At 42.1% G+C, this 24103-nt stretch overlaps 2 protein-coding genes across 6 annotated transcripts; one reads left to right on the forward strand and one right to left on the reverse strand.

Moving 5' to 3' along the window:
* Window positions 1-1759: 1759 nt before the first annotated feature.
* Window positions 1760-14935, reverse strand: LOC135543604 (carboxypeptidase B2-like). The gene is made up of 11 exons (XM_064971004.1): window positions 14786-14935; window positions 13845-13920; window positions 13491-13615; window positions 13064-13172; window positions 12650-12751; window positions 12387-12494; window positions 12037-12147; window positions 11420-11510; window positions 10961-11163; window positions 9140-9224; window positions 1760-3143 (listed from the first exon to the last, which is right to left on the reverse strand). The coding sequence occupies exons 1-11, from the start codon at window positions 14860-14862 to the stop codon at window positions 2947-2949; spliced, it is 1284 nt and encodes a 427-aa protein (XP_064827076.1). The 5' UTR covers window positions 14863-14935; the 3' UTR covers window positions 1760-2946.
* A 775-nt stretch (window positions 14936-15710) lies between these two features.
* LOC135543603 (GDP-Man:Man(3)GlcNAc(2)-PP-Dol alpha-1,2-mannosyltransferase-like) lies at window positions 15711-24103 on the forward strand. 5 transcript variants are annotated; one of them, XM_064971000.1, is made up of 6 exons: window positions 15723-15798; window positions 17569-19402; window positions 20058-20279; window positions 21050-21421; window positions 21873-22450; window positions 22873-24103. In XM_064971000.1, coding segments are annotated over exons 2-6 (1458 nt in total). In that variant the 5' UTR covers window positions 15723-15798; window positions 17569-19400; the 3' UTR covers window positions 23157-24103. The 5 variants fall into 5 exon arrangements, with proteins under 5 accessions (XP_064827070.1, XP_064827072.1, XP_064827074.1 ...); XM_064971002.1 differs by having other exon boundaries at window positions 17569-17774; XM_064970998.1 differs by lacking the exon at window positions 17569-19402 and having other exon boundaries at window positions 15711-15798.

Raw genomic sequence — 24103 nt, forward strand, 5'->3', positions numbered from 1 at the left:
GCTCCAGAGGGTCTCTTCCACCAAACGAAAATTGCTTTTATAACATCAATCTTGACAGACATTTTCTTCTCTTGCAAGCTCATCTTTATTTGTGTGTCAAGCTCTGAGAATCTTTAAAAATGTTATTCTGGTAAGATATTTGATGTGTGTGTTTGTATTGTTGCCTGAATGATGAGCACCAGCTCTAACCTTCTTGATGGGCTTCAAGGTTCTCGCTTTGACAGAGACTACAAAAAGTATGTGGACACCTGCTTTTCGAACATCTCATTCCAAAATCATGAGCATTAACATGGAGTAGGTCCCTCCATTGCTGCGAAAACAGCCACCACTCTTCTGGGAAGGCTTTCCACAAGATGTTGGAACATTGCTGATGGACTTGCTTTCATTCAGCCACAAGAGCATTAGGGAGGTCAGGCACTGATGTTGGGCGAATAGGCCTGGCTCGCAGTAGGAGTTCCAATTCATCCCAAAGGTGTTTGATGGGTTTAAGGTCAGGGCTCTGTGCAGGCCAGCCAAGCTCTTCCACACCTATCTCAACAAACCATTTCTGTATGGACCTCGCTTTGTGCACGGTGGCCTTGTCATGCTGAAACAGGAAAGGGCCTTCCCCAAACTGTTGCCACAAAGTTGGAAGCACGGAATCGTCTAGAATGCCATTGTATGCTGTAGCATTAAGATTTCTCTTCACTGCATAGCCCGAACCATGAAAACCACCCCAGATCATTATTCTTCTTCCACCAAAATTTCCAGTTGGCACTATGCATTCGGGCAGGTAGCGTTCTCCAGGCATCAGCCAAACCCAGATGTGTCCGTTTCCACTGCTCCAGAGTCCAATGGCGGCAAGCTTTACACCACTCCAGCCAACACTTGGCATTGCTCACGGTGATCTTAGGCTTGTGTGCAGCTGCTCGGCCATGTATATCAATGTCATTAATGTGCTGATGTTTCTTCTGAGAACAGACGATTTTATGCCCTACATGCTTCAGCACTCGGCGGTACCGTTCTGTGAGCTTGTGAGCCATTGTTGCTCCGAGAAGTTTCCACTTCACAATAACAGCCCTTACAGTTGACCAGGGCAGCTCTAGCAGACATTTGAACTGACTTGTTGGAAAGGTGGCATCTTATGACGGTGCCACGTTGAAATTCACTGAGCTCTTCAGTAAGGCCATTCTACTGCCAATGTTTGTCTATGGAGATTGCATGGCTGTGTGTTTGATTTATGTACCTGTCATCAACGGGTGTGACTGAAATAGCCAAATCCACTAATTTGAAGGGGTGTCCATTATTTTGTGTATATATAGTATATTGTCCACATACATTTGGTCACCTGTACTGCTCTGGTCTGTGTGTGATTTATTGTGAACTATTTTACATTTTCAACTACAATGAACAGGAAATCAACACACTCTGATCACCTTGTGACTCCTGCCAACCTTAGCTTCCCACAGTGTATTGTCGTTTTAAAACATGCAATTGAAGAATTGAAGTCAATATGTATTAATAGGACACAGTGAAGTGACACATATAGAATGACTAAGGTTTTGACAGTTCGGTTTGCACATGTGACCAGCCAACAATGGCCATAAAGGTTTTTTTTTCTATCTATGCGGTCTGTATATGGCAATGACATCTGTGTGAAGATTATTCTGAGATGTGTGTGTCACCATAGCAGTGCAATGATGGTATGTTTTCTAGCCATGCTTCAAACTAAAGGGAAGCCAGTGAAAAAAATTGACATTCTCAGAAAGGCCAAAACATCAACATTTAAATATCTAATTTCATTATTGTTTTCTGTTGGAATATTCATCTTGTTACACCATTAGAAGCCTACACACAGAGAACTGTCAACACAATTATAGTTTTAAGCTTCAAAGCGGTAGGAGGATATACAGTTGGAATAAAACAAGGATTTCATTAGTGTCTATGATTTCTTACTACAAAAACATGAATGCTGTGCTAGGGTGACACTAGGCTGGCCTAGCGGTCTAAGACGCTGGCCATGGAACACCACTTGCAGCTGCATGGGTTCGCATCAGACCCGTTGCTATTTCAGCACTCTCTCCCCCGTTTTTCCTCTGCTCCAACAGACAACTAATTATGTAATGATTGGGACTGCCCTACTCCTTAAAAACAAAAAATGATGATACAATATACAATCATGTTTGACAGACACGCACACAAAACATACTTTGATAAAAGGGATTACTTTGGACAAAATCAGACGTGAAACTGCTCAGGTTTTCACAGCCAACTTTTCAGGGGCATAAAGGGTTGCAAGCTGACTACACCGCACTCATTGCGTGCGCAAGCGTTACAAAATAAATGTAGAAATCCATGTTATTCAATTATTGCACACACTGCTCGTGCAGGCTGCGTTGCCAAGGGCTAAAATAGAAGTCAGTTCTATTTCTGATACAGATCGCGCTGCAAGTCCTGCCTCTCTCATCTCATCATTGGTTTATAGAAGCAGGTACCCACGTGCCATCTCCTCATTGGTGATACCCACGTGGGTGACTGAAAGGGGGTCAGTGGCTGTAATGCACCTAATTTATGAAAGTTGCCAATCGCATTATAAAGTCAAGAGAAGAAAAGGCCTGGAAGGTGTAGAAATGACTAGAAACGATTCAGTTGACCGTTTTATGTGCGGATTAATTGTCGGAGTAGAGGACCTTGTGCATTTCAGGTAAAATAACAACTCAATGTTTATATCCTAGGACAAATTAGCCAGCAACAGCAAGCTAGCTAAATAGGACAAATTAACTAGCAAGTGCAAGCTAGCTAAATTGCCATACATGTTTAATGCTTTCGACCTGTTCCCAAATTAATATCAATGGTTCAGAGTTTGTTTTGATATTTTAACCTGTGTGTCGTGATAGCGTTTGGTGTGGGGGGACAAAATACATTTATGCACGATGGCGCACACGCGTAGCCGGTTTGGGTTCCGTGTTAGGGTTGGGGTTGTGTTTTCTGAATGACTCTGAGAGCGATACTCTTAAGAGCGAGGAGGGCTTCATTGCAGGCCTTGGAGATTAATGATGGCGGTAGGAGGAAACCATATCGACCACGGTCCTCCAGCTCAATGGTGAAGGAGTAGTGGATGCCCAGGTTGTAGGCCCAGTCGTCAGAACCTCCAGGGGCTAAGTCTGTAGAAGGACGAAGGAAGAACAAGGAATTTAACTGGTTTTGTAGTGACTGTTTATAAAGAAATAACTTATAACAGCTTTACAAAGCAATTGTCAGCATTTTATTATGAAACAGCCTGGTCTCATAGACTATTCGTAACATAGTAAATGTAAATCCGGGAAACTCAAATTAGTATGATATGTTGCATTTGGTATTGTTACATAAGAGTGATGGTTGCTTAATGCAAAAACGAAAGTAGAATGGTTGGTCAAGGTGGATTGGTGGGCGTGTAACGCGAACATCTAGCAACCCAAAGGTTGCGAGTTTGGATCTCATCATGGGGAACTTTAGCATTTTTTGCTAATGAGAAACTTTTCAACTACTTACTACTGTTTTGTTACTTTGCAACTACTTAGCATGTTAGCTAACCCTTCCCCTAACTCTAACCTTAACCTCAACCTAAATCAAAAAACATTATACATTTGCACATTCGTAATACCGGGAGCACCCCCCTATCCACATCGACGGGACAGTAGTGGAAAGGGTAGTAAGTTTTAAGTTCCTCGGCGTACACATCACGGACTAACTGAATTGGTCCACCCACACAGACAGCGTCATGCAGAAGGCACAGCATCGCCTCTTCAACCTCAGGAGGCTGAAGAAATTTGGCTTGTCACCAAAAGCACTCACAAACTTCTACAGATGCACAATCGAGAGCATCCTGTCGGGCTGTATCACCGCCTGGTACGGCAACTGCTCCGCCCACAACCGTAAGGCTCTCTAGAGGGTAGTGAGGTCTGCACAACGCATCACCGAGGGCAAGCTACCTGCCCTCCAGGACACCTACACCACCCGATGTCACAGGAAGGCCATAAGGATCATCAAGGACAACAATCACCCGAGCCACTGCCTGTTCACCCCGCTATCATCCAGAAGGCGAGGTCAGTACAGGTGCATCAAAGCAGGGACCGAGAGACTGAAAAACAGCTTCTATCTCAAGGCCATCAGACTGTTAAACAGCAACCACTAACATTAGGTGGCTGCTGCCAACATACTGACTCAACTCCAGCCACTTTAATAATGGAAATTGATGTAAAAATATATCACTAGCCATTTTAAACAATGCTACTTACTATAATGTTTACATACCCTATATTACTCTTCTCATATGCATATATATATACAGTGACTTGCGAAAGTATTCGGCCCCCTTGAACTTTGCGACCTTTTGCCACATTTCAGGCTTCAAACATATAAAACTGTATTTTTTTGTGAAGAATCAACAACAAGTGGGACACAATCATGAAGTGGAACGACATTTATTGGATATTTCAAACTTTTTTAACAAATCAAAAACTGAAAAATTGGGCATGCAAAATTATTCAGCCCCTTTACTTTCAGTGCAGCAAACTCTCTCCAGAAGTTCAGTGAGGATCTCTGAATGATCCAATGTTGACCTAAATGACTAATGATGATAAATACAATCCACCTGTGTGTAATCAAGTCTCCGTATAAATGCACCTGCACTGTGATAGTCTCAGAGGTACGTTAAAAGCGCAGAGAGCATCATGAAGAACAAGGAACACACCAGGCAGGTCCGAGATACTGTTGTGAAGAAGTTTAAAGCCGGATTTGGATACAAAAAGATTTCCCAAGCTTTAAACATCCCAAGGAGCACTGTGCAAGCGATAATATTGAAATGGAAGGAGTATCAGACCATTGCAAATCTACCAGGACCTGGCCGTCCCTCTAAATTTCAGCTCATACAAGGAGAAGACATCAGAGATGCAGCCAAGAGGGCCATGATCACTCTGGATGAACTGCAGAGATCTACAGCTGAGGTGGGAGACTCTGTCCATAGGACAACAATAAGTCGTATATTGCACAAATCTGGCCTTTATGGAAGAGTGGCAAGAAGAAAGCCATTTCTTAAAGATATCCATAAAAAGTGTTGTTTAAAGTTTGCCACAAGCCACCTGGGAGACACACCAAACATGTGGAAGAAGGTGCTCTCGTCAGATGAAACCAAAATGTAACTTTTTGGCAACAATGCAAAACGTTATGTTTGGCGTAAAAGCAACACAGCTCATCACCCTGAACACACCATCCCCACTGTCAAAATGGTGGTGGCAGCATCATGGTTTGGGCCTGCTTTTCTTCAGCAGGGACAGGGAAGATGGTTAAAATTGATGGGAAGATGGATGGAGCCAAATACAGGACCATTCTGGAAGAAAACCTGATGGAGTCTGCAAAAGACCTGAGACTGGGACGGAGATTTGTCTTCCAACAAGACAATGATCCAAAACATAAAGCAAAATCTACAATAGAATGGTTCAAAAATAAACATATCCAGGTGTTAGAAGTCACAGTCCAGACCTGAATCCAATCGAGAATCTATGGAAAGAACTGAAAACTGCTGTTCACAAATGCTCTCCATCCAACCTCACTGAGATAGAGCTGTTTTGCAAGGAGGAATGGGAAAAAATTTCAGTCTCTTGATGTGCAAAACTGATAGAGACATACCCCAAGCGACTTACAGCTTTAATCGCAGCAAAAGGTGGCGCTACAAAGTATTAACTTAAGGGGGCTGAATAATTTTGCACGCCCAATTTTTCAGTTTTTGATTTGTTAAAAAAGTTTGAAATATCCAATCAATGTCGTTCCACTTCATGATTGTGTCCCACTTGTTGTTGATTCTTCACAAAAAATACAGTTTTATATCTTTATGTTTGAAGCCTGAAATGTGGCAAAAGGTCGCAAAGTTCAAGGGGGCCGAATACTTTCGCAAGGCACTGTATATATACTATATATATATATATGTACTCTACATCATCTACTGCATCTTTATGTAATACATGTATCACTAGCCACTTTAAACTATGCTACTTTGTTTACATACCCTACTTTTCTCATCTCATATGTATATACTGTACTCTATACCATCTACTCCATCGTGCCTATGCCGTTCTGTACCATCACTCATTTATATATCTTTATGTACATATTCTTTATCCCTTTACACTTGTGTGTATAAGGTAGTAGTTTTGGAATTGTTAGGTTAGATTACTCGTTGGTTATTACTGCATTGTCAGAACTAGAAGCACAAGCATTTCGCTACACTCGCATTAACATCTGCTAATGTGTATGTGACAAATCAATTTGATTTGATATATTGTACCTTTAGCAAATTTGTAACATACAGTACCAGTCAAAAGTTTGGACACGCCTACTCATTCAAGGGTCTATCTTTATTTGTACTATTTTTTACATTGCAGAATAATAGTGAAGACATCAAAACTATGAAATAACACATATGGAATCACAAAAGTCCATCATTACTTTGAGACATGAAGGTTGTGCAGTCGCAAAAACCATCAAGCGCTATGATGAAACTGGCTCTCATGAGGATTTGCACTGGAAAGGAAGACCCAGAGTTACCTCTGGTGCAGCTGCAGAGGATAAGTTCATTAGAGTTAACTGCACCTCAGATTGCAGCCCAAAAAATGCTTTGCAGAGTTCAAGTAACAAACGCATCTCAACATCAACTGTTCAGAGGCGACTGTGTGAATCAGGCTTTCGTGGTCGAATTGCTGCAAAGAAATCACTATTAAAGGCCACCAATAATAATAAGAGAATTGTTTGGGCCAAGAAAAATGAGCAATGGATATTAGACCGGTGGAAATCCATCCAAATCCATCCTTTGATGGATCAATCAATCACCTGACCTCAACCTAATTGAGATGGTTTGGGATGAGTTGGTCTGCAGAGTGAAGGAAAAGCAGCCAACAAGTGTTCCGAATTTGTGAGAACTCCTTCAAGACTGTTAGAAAAGCATTCCAGGTGAAGCTGGTTGAGAGAATGCCAAGAGTGCACAAAGCTGTCATCAAGACAAAGGGTGGCTACTTTGAAGAATCTAAAATATATTTTGATTTGTTGAATAGTTTTTTGGTTACTACATGATTCCATGCATGTTATTTCATAGTTTTGATGTCTTCACTATTATTATACAATGCAGAAATTAGTGAAAATAAAGAAAAACCTTGAATGAGTAGGTGTCCAAACTTTTGACTGGTATTGTATAAACTGAACAAAAAATAAACACAACATGTAAACTATTCGTCCCATGTTTCATGAGCTGAAATAAAAGATCCCAGAATTTTTCCATATGCAGAAAAAGCTTATTTCTCTAAAATTGTGTGCACAAATGTTTGTATCCCTGTTAATGAGCATTTATCCTTTGCCAAGATAATCCATCCACCTGACATGTGTGGCATATCAAGAAGCTGATTACACAGCATAATCATTACAAAGGTGCACCTTGTGCTGGGGACAATAAAAGTCCACTCAAAATGTGCAGTTTTGTCATCACACAATGCAACAAATGTATTTAGTTTTGAGGGAGCGCTTTGAGGGAGCGTGCAATTGGCATGCTGACTGCAGGAATGTCCACCAGAGTTGTTGCTTAACAATTGAATGTTAATTTCTCTACCATAAGCAGCCTCCAATGTTGTTTTAGAAAATTTGGCAGTACGTCCAACCAGCCTCACAACCACAGACTACAATGCACCATGTCTGCCCAAGACCTCCACATCCAGCTTCTTCACCTGCGGAATCGTTTGAGACCAGCCACCCAGACAGCTGATAAACTGTGGGTTTGCACAACCAAATAATTTCTGGACAAACTGTCAGAAACCATCTCAGGGAAGCTCTTCTGCATGCTTGTCGTCCCCACCAGGGTCTTGACCTGAATGCAGTTTGGCGTCTTAACTGACTTCTGTGGGCAAATGCTCACCTTCGACGGCCACTGGCACACTGGAGAAGTGTGCTCTTCACGGATGAATCGCGGTTTCAACTGTACAGGGCAGATGGCAGACAGCGTGTATTGCACCGTGTGGGCGAACAGATTGATGACGTCAACGTTGTGAACAGAGTGCCCCATGGTGGCGGTGGGGTTATGGTATAGGCAGGCATAAGCTATGGACTATGAACACAATTGCATTTTATCAATGGCAGTTTGAATGCACAGAGATACCATGACGAAATCCTGAGGACCATTGTTGTGCCATTTATCCATCACCATCACCTGAAGTTTCAGGATGATAATGCACCGACCAATGTTGGAAGGATCTGTAGACAATTCCTGGAAGCTGAAAATGTCCCAGTGCAAATGTGACAGTGCATTCCAGTTCCTGCCAATATCCAGCAACTTCGCACAGCCTTTGAAGAGGAGTGGGACAATATTCCACAGGCCACAATCAACAGCCTAATCAACTCTATGCAAAGGAGATGTGTTGCGCTGCATGAGGCCAATGGTGGTCACACCAGATACTGACTGGTTTTCTGATCTACTACGCCCCTACCTTTTTTTTGTTTAAGGTATCTGTGACCAACAGATGCATATCTGTATTCCCAGTCATCCATAGACTAGGGCCTAATGAATTTATTTACAATGACTGATTTCCTTATAGAAACTGTAACTGAGTAAAATCTTTGAAATTGTTGCGTTTATATTTTTGTTTAGTGTAATACGAATTGTAATTCGTAACATATTATATGAATTGGGTGATGGACATCCACAAATTAATACATACTATACAAAAAGTAACATATCATACTAACGGATTTACGTACAGAATAATACGAAATGCTCTGAGACCAGGTTGTATTAAACAGTATATTTGGATGCTGATAGCCAGGAGTTATTCACAATATTTCCCGGGTAATACCTGTTAACATTTCCATTTGAATTATCAATGTGCATCCACTGTCCCACCGCCCAGCCAGGCAATTCATAAACATAATCTCCACTAGAAAAAAGCATCTAAACATTATGGGGGTTTGTCTGAACCTTGCTGCCTGCCTCACCAACCTATGTGATACAGACAAAATGCTGTGAGTATCACAATGTTGTTTTTGATGGAGACTAGGGTTGGGGTCAATGAATTAATTCCAATGCTTCCTGAGTTGGCAAAATGTAAAATGGAATTGACCCCAACTCTGATGAAGACTAACTCACATATTGTTTTTGCTGATGCTCCATATTTGTAGTTGTTCCTGTAGTATCTTTTGATTTTCATGGCTGCCTCCTGTACAAGCTCAAACTGTAAAAACAACAACAATGGAACAGAGTTAATTTAATGTAAAAAATAAAGTCATTTTTTGTTGTTGTTGATTATATACATTGAGGTCCAAAAGTATTTGGATAGTGACACATTGTTTGCTATTTAACTCTGTACTCCAGCACTTTGGACTTGAAATGATACAATCACTATGATGTCAAAGTGCAGACTGTCAGCTTTAATTTGAGGGTAGTTACAGCACTTTTTGTACATAGTTTAGGGAACCAAAAGTATTTGGACAAATTGTATTAAAGTAGTCAAAATGTCAAGCTCTGATCTATTTCACCTGTCTGTGATTGTGTCCACCCACCTCCAGGTGTCTCCTGTTTTCCCCATTAGTCCCCGGTGTTTCCTGTTTCTCTGTGCCAGTTCGTCTTGTTTTGCCAAGTCAACCAGGATTCTCCTAGCTCCTATTTTTCCCAGGCTCTGTTTTTTTGACCCTTGCCTGTCCTGACGCCGTATTCGCCTACCTGACCACTCTGCCTGTCCTGACCTCGAGCCTGCCTATCCCCCTGTACTGTTTGGACTCGGACCTGTTCACTGAACCCCTGCCTGTCCTGACCTCGAGCCTGCCTATCCCCCTGTACTGTTTGGACTCGGACCTGTTCACTGAACCCCTGCCTGTCCTGACCTCGAGCCTGCCTATCCCCCTGTACTGTTTGGACTCGGACCTGTTCACTGAACCCCTGCCTGTCCTGACCTCGAGCCTGCCTATCCCCCTGTACTGTTTGGACTCGGACCTGTTCACTGAACCCCTGCCTCCGGTCCTGACCTCGAGCCTGCCTATCCCCCTGGTACTGTTTGGACTCGGACCTGTTCACTGAACCCCAGCCTGTCCTCCCTGCCTATCCCCCTGGTACTGTTTGGACTCGGACCTGTTCACTGAACCCCTGCCTGTCCTGACCTCGAGCCTGCCTATCCCCTGGTACTGTTTGGACTCGGACCTGTTCACTGAACCCCTGCCTGTCCTGACCTCGAGCCTGCCTATCGCATGGCCCTGTTTGGACTCTGACCTGGTTTATGAACTCTCGCCTGTCCCCGACTTGCCTTTTGCCTAACCCTTTTGGTATAATAAGTATCGGAGCTCAACCACCTGCCTCCTGTGTCTGCATTTGGGTCTCGCCTTGTGCCCTTGTGCCATAAGCTTAGTATTTGGTCCCAAATTCCCAGCACGAAATGACTTCGTCAAGCTTTAGACTCTACAAACTTGTTGGATGTATTAAAGATTATTTTGTGCCAGAAATTAATGGTAAATAATGTAGTGTCATTTTGGAGTCACTTTGATTGTAAATAAGAATATAATATATTTCTGAACACTTGATTACCATAATTACGGATAAGCCTGAATGAATTGTGAATAATGATGACTGAGAAAGTTAGAGGCACAAAGACACCCACAAGACATGCTAACCTCTCACCATTAACAATACCAGGGGAGGTTAGCATTTTTTGGGGTAATGATATTTACTGACTGTTCAAAAACCAGTACATGGATCACTATATAGGCATTTATAAGTAGCATCCTATGCCATTTCAGGTACTATTAGCCATTTATTGTTTGTGTGAATAGTAAAACACTGAAAAGGCTTAATAAATGGCTAATTATACAGAATATTGTCCTAATTTGCTACTTACAAACACCTTTATCAACTGCAAATTAATGCCTAATATGTGATCCCTAGGATTCATCCGCCCATTCATCTCTTCCAACAACTCACCAACTCGCCGTGATTAGGCACCTCCTCATTGGAGCAGGAGTATGGGAAGAGCAGCATCTGACCATAGGAATGGATGGAGAGATAGAGCTTTACCGAGTCTTTGTGGCTGCGCAAGAAGTTAGCCACGGCTTCTGCCTCAGGCTCCGACTCTGGGAACTGGCCACAGTATATCTCATCACAGGGCCTATTGGAGGCTCCCTTTGCTGCAGGGGGAATATAATAGAGCTTTTATTATCCATTTGGTTAGAACACAAAGTCGTCTTCTGCCTTTTTCCCAACACCCCTAGAAACACACACACGCGTTGAGCGACACAGAGTCAGTTGCTGTGCAACACCCCTGGATGGAGAGCAATTTTAGGGATAAGAGGCTTGCCCAAGGGAACAACGGCAGTAGTTTGATTGTGGGATCAGAGACCAGTAGCCCTCAAGCTGCCAGTTCAGTTTCCATTTCAGACTTACTGCACCAGTTTGCGTCAAAGTTTCTATTGAGGTCGGTTCCAACACAGTTGCTTTCCTTGCTCAAGGAACGATTCTTTCTCCACATTCGGTTCTGGTCAAATAAAGGAGCACACACAGTATAATCACAAAACAAATACTGACATACTGTATCCACTCAACATATAGCCTACTCATAAAATGTACACTGATGTAAACTCACAAAATAAAAAATCTCTCTGACATTCTGTTTATACATTATGCAGAATAAAGTTGAGTTGTTTAGGAGTGAGTGAAATAGATCTGTGTGTTAGATCATGGATCTTGGCTCATAGATCATTCATATGCACTAAGTATGTCCATATGATGCACAGTGCCCGTAGAGATGACCATTTTTGTGTAGCTCAGATTGACATATTTGAAGGCACTGGCAGCATTCCAGACTGACATTGCAGACTCATGCCAGATCTCACTGGATCGGTGTTTAACATATGAGCTAACCACATCACAAAGCAATCTGACGCATGACTGCACAGTCGATGAGGTGGCACACAACTATTGGTCAATACCACGTCTGCAATGTTGTTGTCCCCGGAACGCAACCACTGACTCAATTTCTTATGAATCGTCTTATTCTTTACCGTTGTCCATGTGTACTTGTATCCATCCGGGTTCATGACAGGCAGCACATAGATGTCCATACTGTTCAGCATCTCAGTGATGTCATTGTTTAGATTATAGAAGTTCAAGGACTGAGGAAAGAGCACAAGGAAGAGTCAACAGTTTAATATAGCTGTCTATGTTCCAAATCAAAATAGTGAGCAATACGATTTAATACAATTCCAGAGCCATCATAAATATTTTCAATCCAACTCCATAACCAATGAGTTATGAAGACGCTATATAACCAAATATGTATACAGTAGGGCCTATCAGAATAGATAGAGCATAAGTTGGTAGAGAATCGGGGTTTTAGGAACAAGGTACTGACATATTGCACAAACCACAGGCAGAAAGCTGGGGAGATCCACTCTCTAGCATGAATGCCACAGTCAATCCATATTGCTCTCTTTTCAGCTCTCTCTTGTCGTCCAGACAACTGATAAAGACAACAGAGAAATGCAATCATTTGATCAGATGATGAGGATGTGACTGTTGCCTGTATGAAATGACTAGGACTTATAAACTGACTATGACATTACTTTAAAATATAATAATTGTACGAATCATTGCTAAAAAAGCAGCTTGGGGAACCTTGAGAACGTAAAGTGGGCGTTTTTCATATGATGAGCCAATAAGGGTGACTTTGACCATGTCTGGGTATTCCTGGGCAGTCTTGTTGATCCAATAGTAGATCTATAAAAGAGACAGCATGTAAACATTTTCATAATAAATACAAACTTGATATCTAGCAGCTGGGACCACAATGACCAGGGCCTTGTATTCATAAAGTGTTTCACAGTAGTAGAACTGATCTAAGACTTGCTGCCCCTGGCCATATAAAGTTATTCATTATTATCTAAAAGGCATCATAATGATCCTAGATCAGCACTCTTACACTGAGACGTTGTATGAATACAGGCCCAGAAAAGGTTATGTCAATGTTACATTACATTACGGTTATGTTAATAACATTAGGAAATGACATGACACAATCCGGTAGCTTACGTCCTCCAGAGAATGGTATCTCTCATAATAAGATGCACTGCTTCTAGGGTCCGACGATTCATTCCTGGTCTGCATCTCGATCAGTTCCTCTGTGTTGTCCAGTAGCACTCTGAAACAAACACACATTCCTGCTCTTGGGGATTTCTCTGAACTATTAAAAACATTCTACATGCATTTCATAATACTGATAGCTTATTCAATATCATGGATATGACCATAATATGGGCATAACACAACAAAATCAATATTGAAGTTAAAGCAAAGTCAGCTGGTAGTCCAAACCGGTGCTTGAACTCAATCTCTTGCTACTGTAAACCCAACACCTTAGCCATTAAGGCAATAAAACTGAACTTCTTGATGAGGCAGTTAGGTGTTGTGTTAACGTTGCTAGTGTCACTAAAATATGACAATTGATCACATGACATACTGGTGTGTTAGGTGGTGTGTCTGCAGCAGGTCTGAGACAATCCCCAATTTGTTGGCAGGAACAAACAGGTGCACCTCAGTGTGTGCTCCGATGTACTCAGGTGAAGTAGGTGACCACAAAACTGTCTGGGAGACACACACAAACACACATGTTCATACACACACAAATGCATGAATAAACTTTAAAAGAATATATCCTAATTGTGCGTAATATGAAGTCTGAAAACAACACACCGTAACCTAGTACAGAAACAAAAATAGTAATTGGCACAATGTTTTTGGTTTAAGACCAGTGAAGTGAAAAGGTTTTTTAAAACAAGATAATTATTAGTTTATTATCACATCATTATCGTACCTCATATTGGCTGGATATGTTCCTCACAATATCTGCTTGTTGATGTGTTGTGACTTGGATTGAGAGAACTTGGTCACTGTGAAAGACAAAGGAAAAATAGGCTAGGTCTCAATAGTCCTATGTGGCTTCCTTTCCTCGTCTCCTCTTCATCTGCACATAGGAAAGGAGATGAGGAGAGGTCACGAGACTATTGAGATATAGAGGAGAGTGAGGTAAGTTGAGCCAAAGGGGTAAGTTGAGCCACCCTATTTTCTAGGAAACCAAACACAAAATTAATAATTTGACTAAATATTGAGGAAGAGGTCATCATTTCATGGAGTCTGTGAAGGAATAAACCACATGGAAAATGTGTTAAGCAATTTAGTTAAAAAAACAAAACAAATTTTCACCAAGTCAAATTAATTTATTGGGTTACAGGTTTCATGATGCTTGTATCTAAACCAAAGTAGATAATTTTGAGATTGTTCTATACACCAGTTGGGGTCTCTATAAGCTTAAATATGAGGTCTTAAACCTAGCATGAAAGTGCATCCTTGAAGCTGTGTGGGCTAACATAGTCAAAATGTTTGGCGTGGACTAAGTTGAGCCAAAGGCAAATTGATCAAATTGAAGTGTTATCCTCCACAGATTCATATAGTTCATTATTCATTACAGTTCTGTATTATAGCAAATACATGGGTTTAGATTTATCCTGTCATCTCGTGAATTCTTGTGAATGTGAATTCCTTAAATCATATCAATGATGTCAACTTCCTGTCAATGATCACTTCATTCTACTTTAAATAAAATACAGAAAACATGTAGGAGGACATACAGTGGAAAGAGTAAACATTATCATGTGGTGGTCCTTCTGGATCTGTCAATCAAACGCATCTATTTTTCATTTAGGTTAAGCAAAGTTTCCTAAACAATTATGATAATATTTACTGAGGGAAACTTACTGTGTTGAAGCGCAGTCACCTGTCTTAGGGAGCTTGTAAAAGTTCAGCAAAACAGCCCATATTAGAAGAGCCTTCATGTTTAATGTGTCCAAAACTTATGCAAGATGTTTGGTTAACATGATAGAGAGAGAGAGAGAGAGAGAGAGAGAGAGATCTGTGTTGATTTAGCCAGAGTAAAGTCTAAGTTAAACTTTACTTTTTCGAGGAGAGCTTTGGGCTGCTTTGCAATAACAGTGAGCTGTTTACTACACCATGACTACACCATGACCCCCCCCCCTTGAAATTATATATTGTAATTTATTTGGGTTAAACTTTATCCTGGAACTGCCTTTAGCCAGAAAATAATTTTCTTAAGCTAGGCCTACTATTTGCTTTGGTAGGTCTACAGAATATTGTATATTCACTATGCAAAATCTGTCAGCTCACAGACAAATTCACTGTGCTACACCCAATGACTTATATAAACCATAGATTGCTATTTGTTATTTATTGGCCATTGAGAGGCTTTGAAGCCACCAGACGGCCATGTTGGCCACCAGTCGGCCGTATTCTACAGCATTTCAATTTCAAGGTTTCAAGGACATATTACATATTTTTAAGTTGTTGTTTTTTGTTTTTTTTCTAGTGGGGACATTAATATTAGTACTCTTAAAAACATACTTTAATACTTTTTGATGTATTTTTATGTTTAGCACACAGAATATAATTTAGAAATATGCATTAAGGTGTCTGTAATAGAATAAACGTGAAAAACGAATGTAGACATTAATAATACTTTCTATAGCTTCCAAAATATTTGGTACAATATTGAGGAGTGCCAAGATGATTTTATACACATCATTCACTACACCAGGTGGCGCTATGCTCTCACCGAGGTATAATAAGAACGGACGCGCTAACCTAAAATAAAAACCAATAGTGAACTTGCAGCACAAACATTTCCGGTTTGGAGGTTGTGTTGTCAAGATGTCTGTCCATGATCAACTTGCTCAATGTTTGTGTGATCTAATCAGGTTGGATTTTTTTTAAATTTTATGTACATCTATCTAATGATGTTAGATATTTGCCCAGCTAACTAGACAAAACATTGTGCTATTTATTGTTTTAGTCAGCTAGCTAGGCATTATAGCTAACCAGCTGGCAAGCTACTTAGCTGTCAACAGCAGTACATCACCTACGTTACAGTTAGCTAACGTTAAGCCAGCTATTATTTTATCACAAGTAATTCATAGCTTATGTTTATCAATGTCGACTCGTGTCATTTTTCTTAAGTCGTGTCTTGTTGCTCATGGAATGTAGCTAGCTAGCTCTCAAACTCTTATTATCCGTGGCGTAGGGTTTTCAGCGCTTCGCCCACGCAGTTAGTTTGGGTGGCTGCATATGAACTACAATTCCGACGCTGTGTGTTTTGACGTTTAGAAACGTCAATCATCGCTTGCAAAATGGTTTTTGAAACACGCTGATATGCCACCCCTTATCTTTCATGTCAACTAGGAAGATGCATACAAAATAGTTACTGTAGTAGTTTTACACATCCATAATCCACCACCCCCCCTTAACACTAGTTAAGTCATAAACCCTGCCTATTTCTACAATGTATCTTCTTAAATATCTGATTGTAAACCTAACCTTAACCCCATTAACATTATGCCTAACCATAAATTAAGAACAACGCTCATTTTTATTTTCATTAATTTTTACAATAGCCAATTTTGACTTTGTATTTGTGGTAAGTGACAACCAGATGTCTGCCTATTTCTTCAGCCTGTCTTCTGTAAACAAGCAAAGGTAACTTGGAGATATGGCCACGTGACAACACTATCAAGATGTGTAATAATTTAACCATTTTTGTTTTTTGAAAATGATTTCTGATATGAAAGATATGTTCATTATGTTTCCATAACCGTACCGCAAGCAATGTGTTTAATCATTCAGAACGATCGTCGGGGATCTTAACAAACCTCCCCTGGTCAGAATATACTATCCTCAATAGGGTATATCAGCACATGTTTCGTAAACCAGTTTGAAAGCCATGATTATTTACGTTTAACGTTAATACACAGGGTCGCAATTGGAGCCAATGGTGGGTGAATGTAACCACTGAAATCCTACGTGCAAAGGTTTTTCTAAAGCAAACTTTTGGTATAGATAGGGTCGGAATCTTTCCAGTAAATTTCAGATTTCCCCCGGAAATGTTCTATGGGAAGTTAAGCCCGGGAATTTAGCTTAAATTCAACAAAAAAGTTAGCATATAACAGTGAACCTTTTTTGTGGGATACAGGAGGCTAGCTAGGTCTTGTGGCACATTTTGGTTAAACTGTCCCCAATGAAATGGAATTGCAACCCTCTGCATGCACAGTGCATTCTTCCACCACATGTGCAGTGCACTCTTCCATCACATGTACAATTGATTCTCAAGATCTTGCACAATAATGAGATGCTATTGAGCCCACACTACTACACTGTCTGAGCCAAGGAAAATGCTTTATGGTAAGTTTTGATTACAATGCAGGGTGGGGTGAATATATTTTATGACATTATTGTTTTTGTTAACTAGTAAATACAGCCTGGAACTAACTTATTAACAATTTCTGCTAGTTAGTTTTTGCTACCATGTGGGTTTTAGCTTACTTGAGCTTGCTAACTGAGGAGTGTTAATTCACCTATTTCCATGCATGTTTCATTTTAAAACATGTATCTTACAAAGGAGTTGTTTTAATCTAACTATCTGTACATGGAATTGTATTTAGTGTTTGTTTTTTTACTCGTTTTTTTCTTTGCAGGAAAATGCCACTGGCACTATCTGATGTGTGGAGACATTTCACTGCAGCTAATGTAGAAAGAAAAGTGGTGTACATTTGCAAATACTGTGCCAAATCATATGTGAAGAATGCAACAAAGATGCAGAATCATCTGGCCAAGTGCATAAAGTTCCCTCAGCGCTCTCAACAAGCAACCTCTGACAAAAGTCCCTCTACTTTTATTCAAGGTGAAAATGATGAATCTGACACCTTATCGATAGCAACAGCTCATGGTCCTCCTGGAATCAGATGTTTTTTTTGACTCAATGGAGGAACATAGTCAGAGAAACGCAGATGAATGTCTTGCTCGAGCTGTGTATGCAACTGGTTCACCTCTTGATGCTCACAGGCAATGTGTATTGGAAGAGATTTCTGAATGTTCTTCGCCCAGCATACACCCCTCCAACCAGACATGTTCTATCTACTGATTTGCTGGATGCAGAGTTCAAGTGACGGTCAATCAAATCGAAGAGAAAGCAGACTGTATTGCAATCATCTTTGATGGGTGGTCAAATGTTCGGCCATGGAATAACTAACGACAATCTCCGTCCCTCAACCGGTATTCTACAAAGGCACAGACACAAGGGACAGCAGACACACCGGTCTCTATGTTGCAGATGAGCTTAAGGCAGTCATCAATGACCTTGGACCACAGAAGGTATTTGCACTGGTGACAGACAATGCTGCGAACATGAAGGCTGCTTGGTCTAAAGTGGAGGAGTCCTACCCTCAAATCACATCCATTGGCTGTGCTGCTCATGCATTGAATCTGCTCCTCAAGGACTTCGTGGCACTGAAAACAATGGGATACACTCTACAAGAGAGCCAAGGAAATGGTAAAGTATGTAAAGGGTCATCAAGTTATAGCAGTAATATACCTCACCAAGCAATGTGAGAAGCATAAGAGCACCACATTGAAGCTGCCCAGCAACACCCATTGGGGTGGTGTTGTCATTATGTTTGACAGTCTCCTGGAGGGGAAGGAGTCTCTCCAAGAAATGTCCATATCACAGTCTGCCGTTATGGACAGCCCCATCAAGAGGATCCTCCTGGATTATGTATTTTGGGGGAGAGTGGTAAGCAGCCTGAAACTCCTGAAACCTATAGCATTAGCCATTGCATGGATTGAGGGAGACAATGCTATCCTGTCTGGACTCTGCTTGCAGATATAAGAGAATAAATCCGTACTGCCCTGCCCACTTCACTGTTTCTCCAAGCAGAGGAAACTGCAGTTCTGAAATCCAGAAGCGTGAAGACATCTGCCTGAAGCCCATACGCCACAGCGTACATGTTGGACCCCAAGTATGCTGGCTAGAGCATCCTGTCTGGTGCAGAGATCAATAAGGCCTATGGTGTCATCACTACTGTGTCTCGCCACCTTGGCCTGGATGAGGGCAAGGTTCTTGGCAGTCTGGCGAAGTACACTATGTACAATATGGTAGTCGTGCCAACATATCTCATCAGCCACTTGGTGGAAGGGACTTTGTGGATCTGAGATCTTTCCCCTGTTGCCTCCATCCTCCACCAACATCAGCTGCCTCAGAGTGCAACTGGTCTTTGTTTGGGAACACCCACCAAAGCACGCAACAGGCTGACCAATACACGGTTTGAAAAATTGGTGGCCATCTGGGCAAATTTGAGTTGTTTTTTTTTGGAGCCTAACAACGAGCCATCCTCAACAAGGTTGGAAAGTGACAGGGAAGAGAAGGAGGCCTCAGAGTCTGATGTTCAAGAGGTGGACATTGAGGAGGTCCAGGGAGAAGACAAGGAAGCCTGAGAGGAAGAGCTTTCATTTCTAGACTATCATTTTACAGATGTATGTTGAAAACATTTTTGGGCATTGGGGGTCATTCAATATCCCTTTCTTTTGGTGTTCAGTGAAATCATCCCATGTGAAGAGTCAACTCATTTAAAGTTCAATTCGTAGCTAAATAGTTTTATTTCTATTGGGAGGATTTTATAATTTGCTATTAGGTCTACTTATATGGTAAAATGTTTATGTTTCTGTCTCCATATGATATTGTAAATATATCCAATGCAAAAAAACATCTACATTAGATTCCGTAAATTCCCATATATTCCCACGGAAAGTTTCCACCTTAAGTGTAGATTATCAGTTTAGTAGGGTTCCTGGGCCGTGTTCAGTAGTAACGTTTGGCAAACGTTGTGGAACGTTGCAGGTGGAAATAGCTCTGATATAGCTTTTTCTACATGTCAGAGCGGTATGTTTGCTCTAGCTAGCTACATATCTGAGCATTCAGTGGGAAAATAACACAGATGGTTGCAGATAGAAATGGCATAAATACAGCTGATGTGATTCCATATTCTACAAGTCAGAGATGTGTGATTGTTCTAGCTACATTATATATTTCTATCTGAACGTTACACAACGTTGTCTTACTGAATTGGCCTTACCTTTTCCGTAGAGCAGGTCTGTCACCTTATCTCTTATAGTTCTCTCATTACCCCAGGTTGTTGTGGACATTGCTTCTGCCATGCGTGTTTCTGTGCATGCTCCTGACCGCCACCCTGGTCGTGCTTGTCATGGGTGTGCGCGTGTGGCTGCAGGCAAACAGGAACGCACGGCGAGCGCGTGATGGGCGTCCCACGGTGGCTTTCTTTCACCCGTACTGCAACGCGGGAGGTGGTGGTGAGAGAGTGCTGTGGTGTGCCCTCAGAGCTTTGCAGAATAGGTAAGGAAAAATTGCATTTTCAATGTATGTCGTTGCACCTTGACTAAGCTAAGCCACACCAGCGAATAATCACCAGTGACTAATTATATTATTATTGTAAACTGGGTGGTTCGAGCCCTGAATGCTGATTGGCTGACAGCTCTGGTGTATCAGACTGTATGACAAAACATTCATTTCTACTGCACTAATTACGTTGGTAACCAGTTTATAATTGCAATAAGGCACCTTGGGGGTATGTGACGCGTTGCGTTGTGCATAAGAAAAGCCTCGGGCCTTATTGCTTAATAATAATATTCCTAGCTATAGGATCTTACTACATATTGCTCAGTGCATTCAGCATGAATAATATACTTTGGTGGATTATCTACCGAATCTCAGCTTGCTACCCGTTTCTCAAGCATTATGTTGATTAGAATGTTCACGCAGTGTGAAAAAACCCATATCCAACAGTAATTCGTTGCCATGTTCATTAGGCACCAAAGGGAAGAAAAAGGATTGGAACAGGGAGGGACTTAACACCCATTTTAATTTTCCCTTGCGTAACATTTTCTGTATTGTGCCCTAATGAACATCTCCCAGTCTTCCACATTAATTCACTCACCTGGGTCATATTCACTAGGAAGCAAACAGACCCACGGGAGGGAAGTACAACCAACTGGGGACTACCTGAACTTGTCCAATAAACTTTTGTTTTCATTGCAAAATATTATCCATTGCAAGAGGGTTTGCTACTGTATGAAATAATAAATATGGTCTTCTCCATGTCATAGGTACCAAGATGTCAACTTCATGGTGTACACGGGCGACCAGGGTGTGACGAACCAGCAGATTCTTGATGGTGCCCGGCGGCGCTTCAACATCCTTTTACCTCGACCCGTCCAGTTTGTCTTCCTCAAACACCGCCTGTTGGTCGAGGCCAGCCTCTTCCCCCACTTCACTCTGATTGGTCAAAGTGTAGGCTCAATCTTCCTTGGTTGGGAAGCCCTTACGGAGTTTGTCCCAGATGTCTACATCGACTCCATGGGTTACGCCTTCACTCTGCCTGTGTTTAAATACCTAGGGGGTTGTCACGTGGCTAGCTACGTGCACTACCCCACCATCAGCACAGACATGCTGTCGGTGGTGCGCGAGAGGAACCCCAGGTAGGTAATCGTCTCAGAACCCTGTTTCTCACTACAGACCCCTGGCCCCCGAGACAGTCAAACTAGGATAATATAGCCAGGTCCATATCGGAATGCGCTTTAGCCAATGCCTCTCTGCCGATTTATTGTCAATGTCACACTCTGACTACCATGGCATGACAATGTTAGTCAGACAAGTTAGCTAAAAAAGTCACCTACAGATCTGGACTAGGCTAAGATCAAGATCAAATCAGGCTAATGGGAAATTGGGAATACTCTGGAAACTTACAAGCACTGTCTAACACGTAGCACCGCTGTCATTGGATCAATCAGTGTTGTAACTTAGGTCCACTTTCCGCTATATCATTGACATCAGGGCATGACTTCCCCTCGTTGTTTATTCTTCCCTTCACCTGATCCTATCATGTTATCATTTACCATTCCCTAACAAACCTCCCCCCTATGTTTCCAGGTTCAACAACGCAGACTACATCTCCAACAACCTGTTCCTGAGCGCGGTCAAGGTTGTCTACTACTGCCTGCTGGCGCTGCTCTATGGTCTGGCTGGCTCCTGCAGCGACGTGGTCATGGTCAACTCCAGCTGGACCTTGAACCACATCCTGACCCTATGGCGAGCGACTAACCGCACCTGTCTCGTCTTCCCGCCCTGCGACACCCGCGCCTTCCTCCAGCTCCCGTTGGACGAGGACTCGGACCGGAAGTGCCATTCCATCGTTTCCATTGGTCAGTTTCGACCGGAGAAGGACCATCGGCTTCAGATTCGCGCCTTCCGGAAGGTGCTGCAGAAGAAAGAAGCCGGGCTAGTTGCGGGGCCGGGAGGAAGGGAGTCGCTGAGGTTGGTGCTGATTGGTGGATGCCGGAACCAAGAGGATGAGGATAGGGTGTTGATGCTGAGAGGTCTGTGCCAGGAGCTGGGCGTGGCGGACAGGGTGGAGTTTAAACTCAATGTGCCGTTTGAGGAGCTGAAGAGGGAGTTGGGGGAAGCTACGGTGGGACTGCACACCATGTGGAACGAACACTTCGGGATAGGTAAAAACAGAATTACCATCATTCTATACAACTGTCATTTATATTATTAAACAGCTGGAGTGGCTATTATTCCAAAGCAAAGCGCTCGTTCTCTACATTCCCAACATTTAGTACTGTATAATCCTGTACTGACTGGAGTCCTCATACGCCTATATTCAACAGCCCATTCTGAAATTGTAGTACATTGTTCTGTTACAATATGCTTTTGTTAATCCTCCTCTTTATAAAAATAAAAGATGAAGGCATACAGGCATTTTTACCACCCATAGCAAGTTTCTCAAGATGGCTGGGTTGCAAGCCCGGTGGCTGTGGATGCTAAAATGCTATCTTCATTGTTCAATATAAATGCAGTCTTAGGTAATGCAATTATACACCCTGTAATGTGTCTAACTTTAAAGCCAACACTTACCCTCTGCTCTCAGGGGTGGTGGAGTGCATGGCGGCTGGGACCGTCGTCCTGGCCCACAAGTCTGGAGGCCCCAGGCTGGACATTGTGGTGCCCTACGAGGGCCGCCAGACGGGCTTCCTGGCCGAGGATGAGGACGGCTACGCAGACGCCATTGAGCGCATCCTGGCCCTGTCACCCTCGGCCCGCCTGGAGATCCGACGCAACGCCCGCCTCTCGGTCACCCGCTTCTCCGACCAGGAGTTTGAGGCCTGCTTCCTGGCCGCCATGGAGCCTCTCATGGGGACACTGGAGCGATGAGGGGTGTGGGTGGAAGTGTGTCACGCTCATGGGTGTGCGCGTGCATGCATACGAGCCATTCTTTTAGTTGACATAGGATACAGTGTGTTGAAATGGACCAGGAATACGTTGACTTAAATGAAAGATGTATTTATTGACGTGTCAGTCCAGGCGTCCACTCTCTTTCTAGAGGGTCTTAAATGTTAAGTATATGTTTTGTTTTCAAGACCCATTACATTTTTCCAGTGTACTTTGTACTTGAGGCATAACATTTTTAGTGCTTGTCTAACCTCCCAAGTTCCCCGTCTCGATTGTCAACGCATAAAGAGAGCCAGCTGGTAGACTAGATTAGTGCTCGTCTAGCAAGGACTGGACACAACTGTGATTTTGATGGCATTCCAGGTTGTCTTTTTTTTCAGGCAAACTACAAATATCAGAAGATTGTTAAGATAATTAGGTGGGTGCTTACATTTGTATTATTTCACGTGTGAATTGGAAATTGTTTATATCCCACCCAGTCAGGGATCAGCAGTCATTGACAGCAACCCTGGAGCAATTGCCTTGATCACGGGCACGTCGACATATTTTTTTTCACCTCGTTGGCTCGGGATTTGAACCAGTGACCTCTGTTACTGGCCCAACGCTCCTAACCGCTAGACTACATGTAGTGTTTAATGTGGTTCTTGGGATGTGAAACATATCTCTAGGCAGTGTGAGATCTGATCTCTTGTGTAGTGTGACTACAAAAAAAGACTACCTGGAATGACAGCAGTGTCTGACTGTCTTCGTGTGTTCGCTGACATCGTTGAGCGAGAGGGTGGTGACGAGCCTGTAGAGACTAACTTCACAATTCTGATGACTGCTGTGATAATTAAGATTGTTACTTAACATTTTTAAATAACTAGAAATGCTGTTCTGTATCCTAAGTAGGAAGTTTTTTTTTTTTTTATTAAAACATTTATAAAATA

The sequence above is a fragment of the Oncorhynchus masou genome, chromosome 7 (assembly GCF_036934945.1).
Source record: "Oncorhynchus masou masou isolate Uvic2021 chromosome 7, UVic_Omas_1.1, whole genome shotgun sequence".
NCBI lineage: Eukaryota > Metazoa > Chordata > Actinopteri > Salmoniformes > Salmonidae > Oncorhynchus > Oncorhynchus masou.

Coding starts and splice junctions, on each gene's coding strand:
- LOC135543604 (XM_064971004.1), bottom strand. CDS start 14,862: ATGAAGGCTCTTCTAATATGGGCTGTTTTGCTGAACTTTTACAAGCTC. Junction 12,148..12,386: donor GCCTGTGGTTTGTGCAATAT/GTCAGTACCTTG, acceptor CTCTTTCCTCAG/TCCTTGAACTTCTATAATCT. Junction 11,511..12,036: donor ACAAGTACACATGGACAACG/GTAAAGAATAAG, acceptor TTATTTGACCAG/AACCGAATGTGGAGAAAGAA.
- LOC135543603 (XM_064970998.1), top strand. CDS start 15,752: ATGTCTGTCCATGATCAACTTGCTCAATGTTTGTGTGATCTAATCAG. Junction 20,280..21,049: donor CTCAGAGCTTTGCAGAATAG/GTAAGGAAAAAT, acceptor TCCATGTCATAG/GTACCAAGATGTCAACTTCA. Junction 22,451..22,872: donor GAACGAACACTTCGGGATAG/GTAAAAACAGAA, acceptor CTCTGCTCTCAG/GGGTGGTGGAGTGCATGGCG.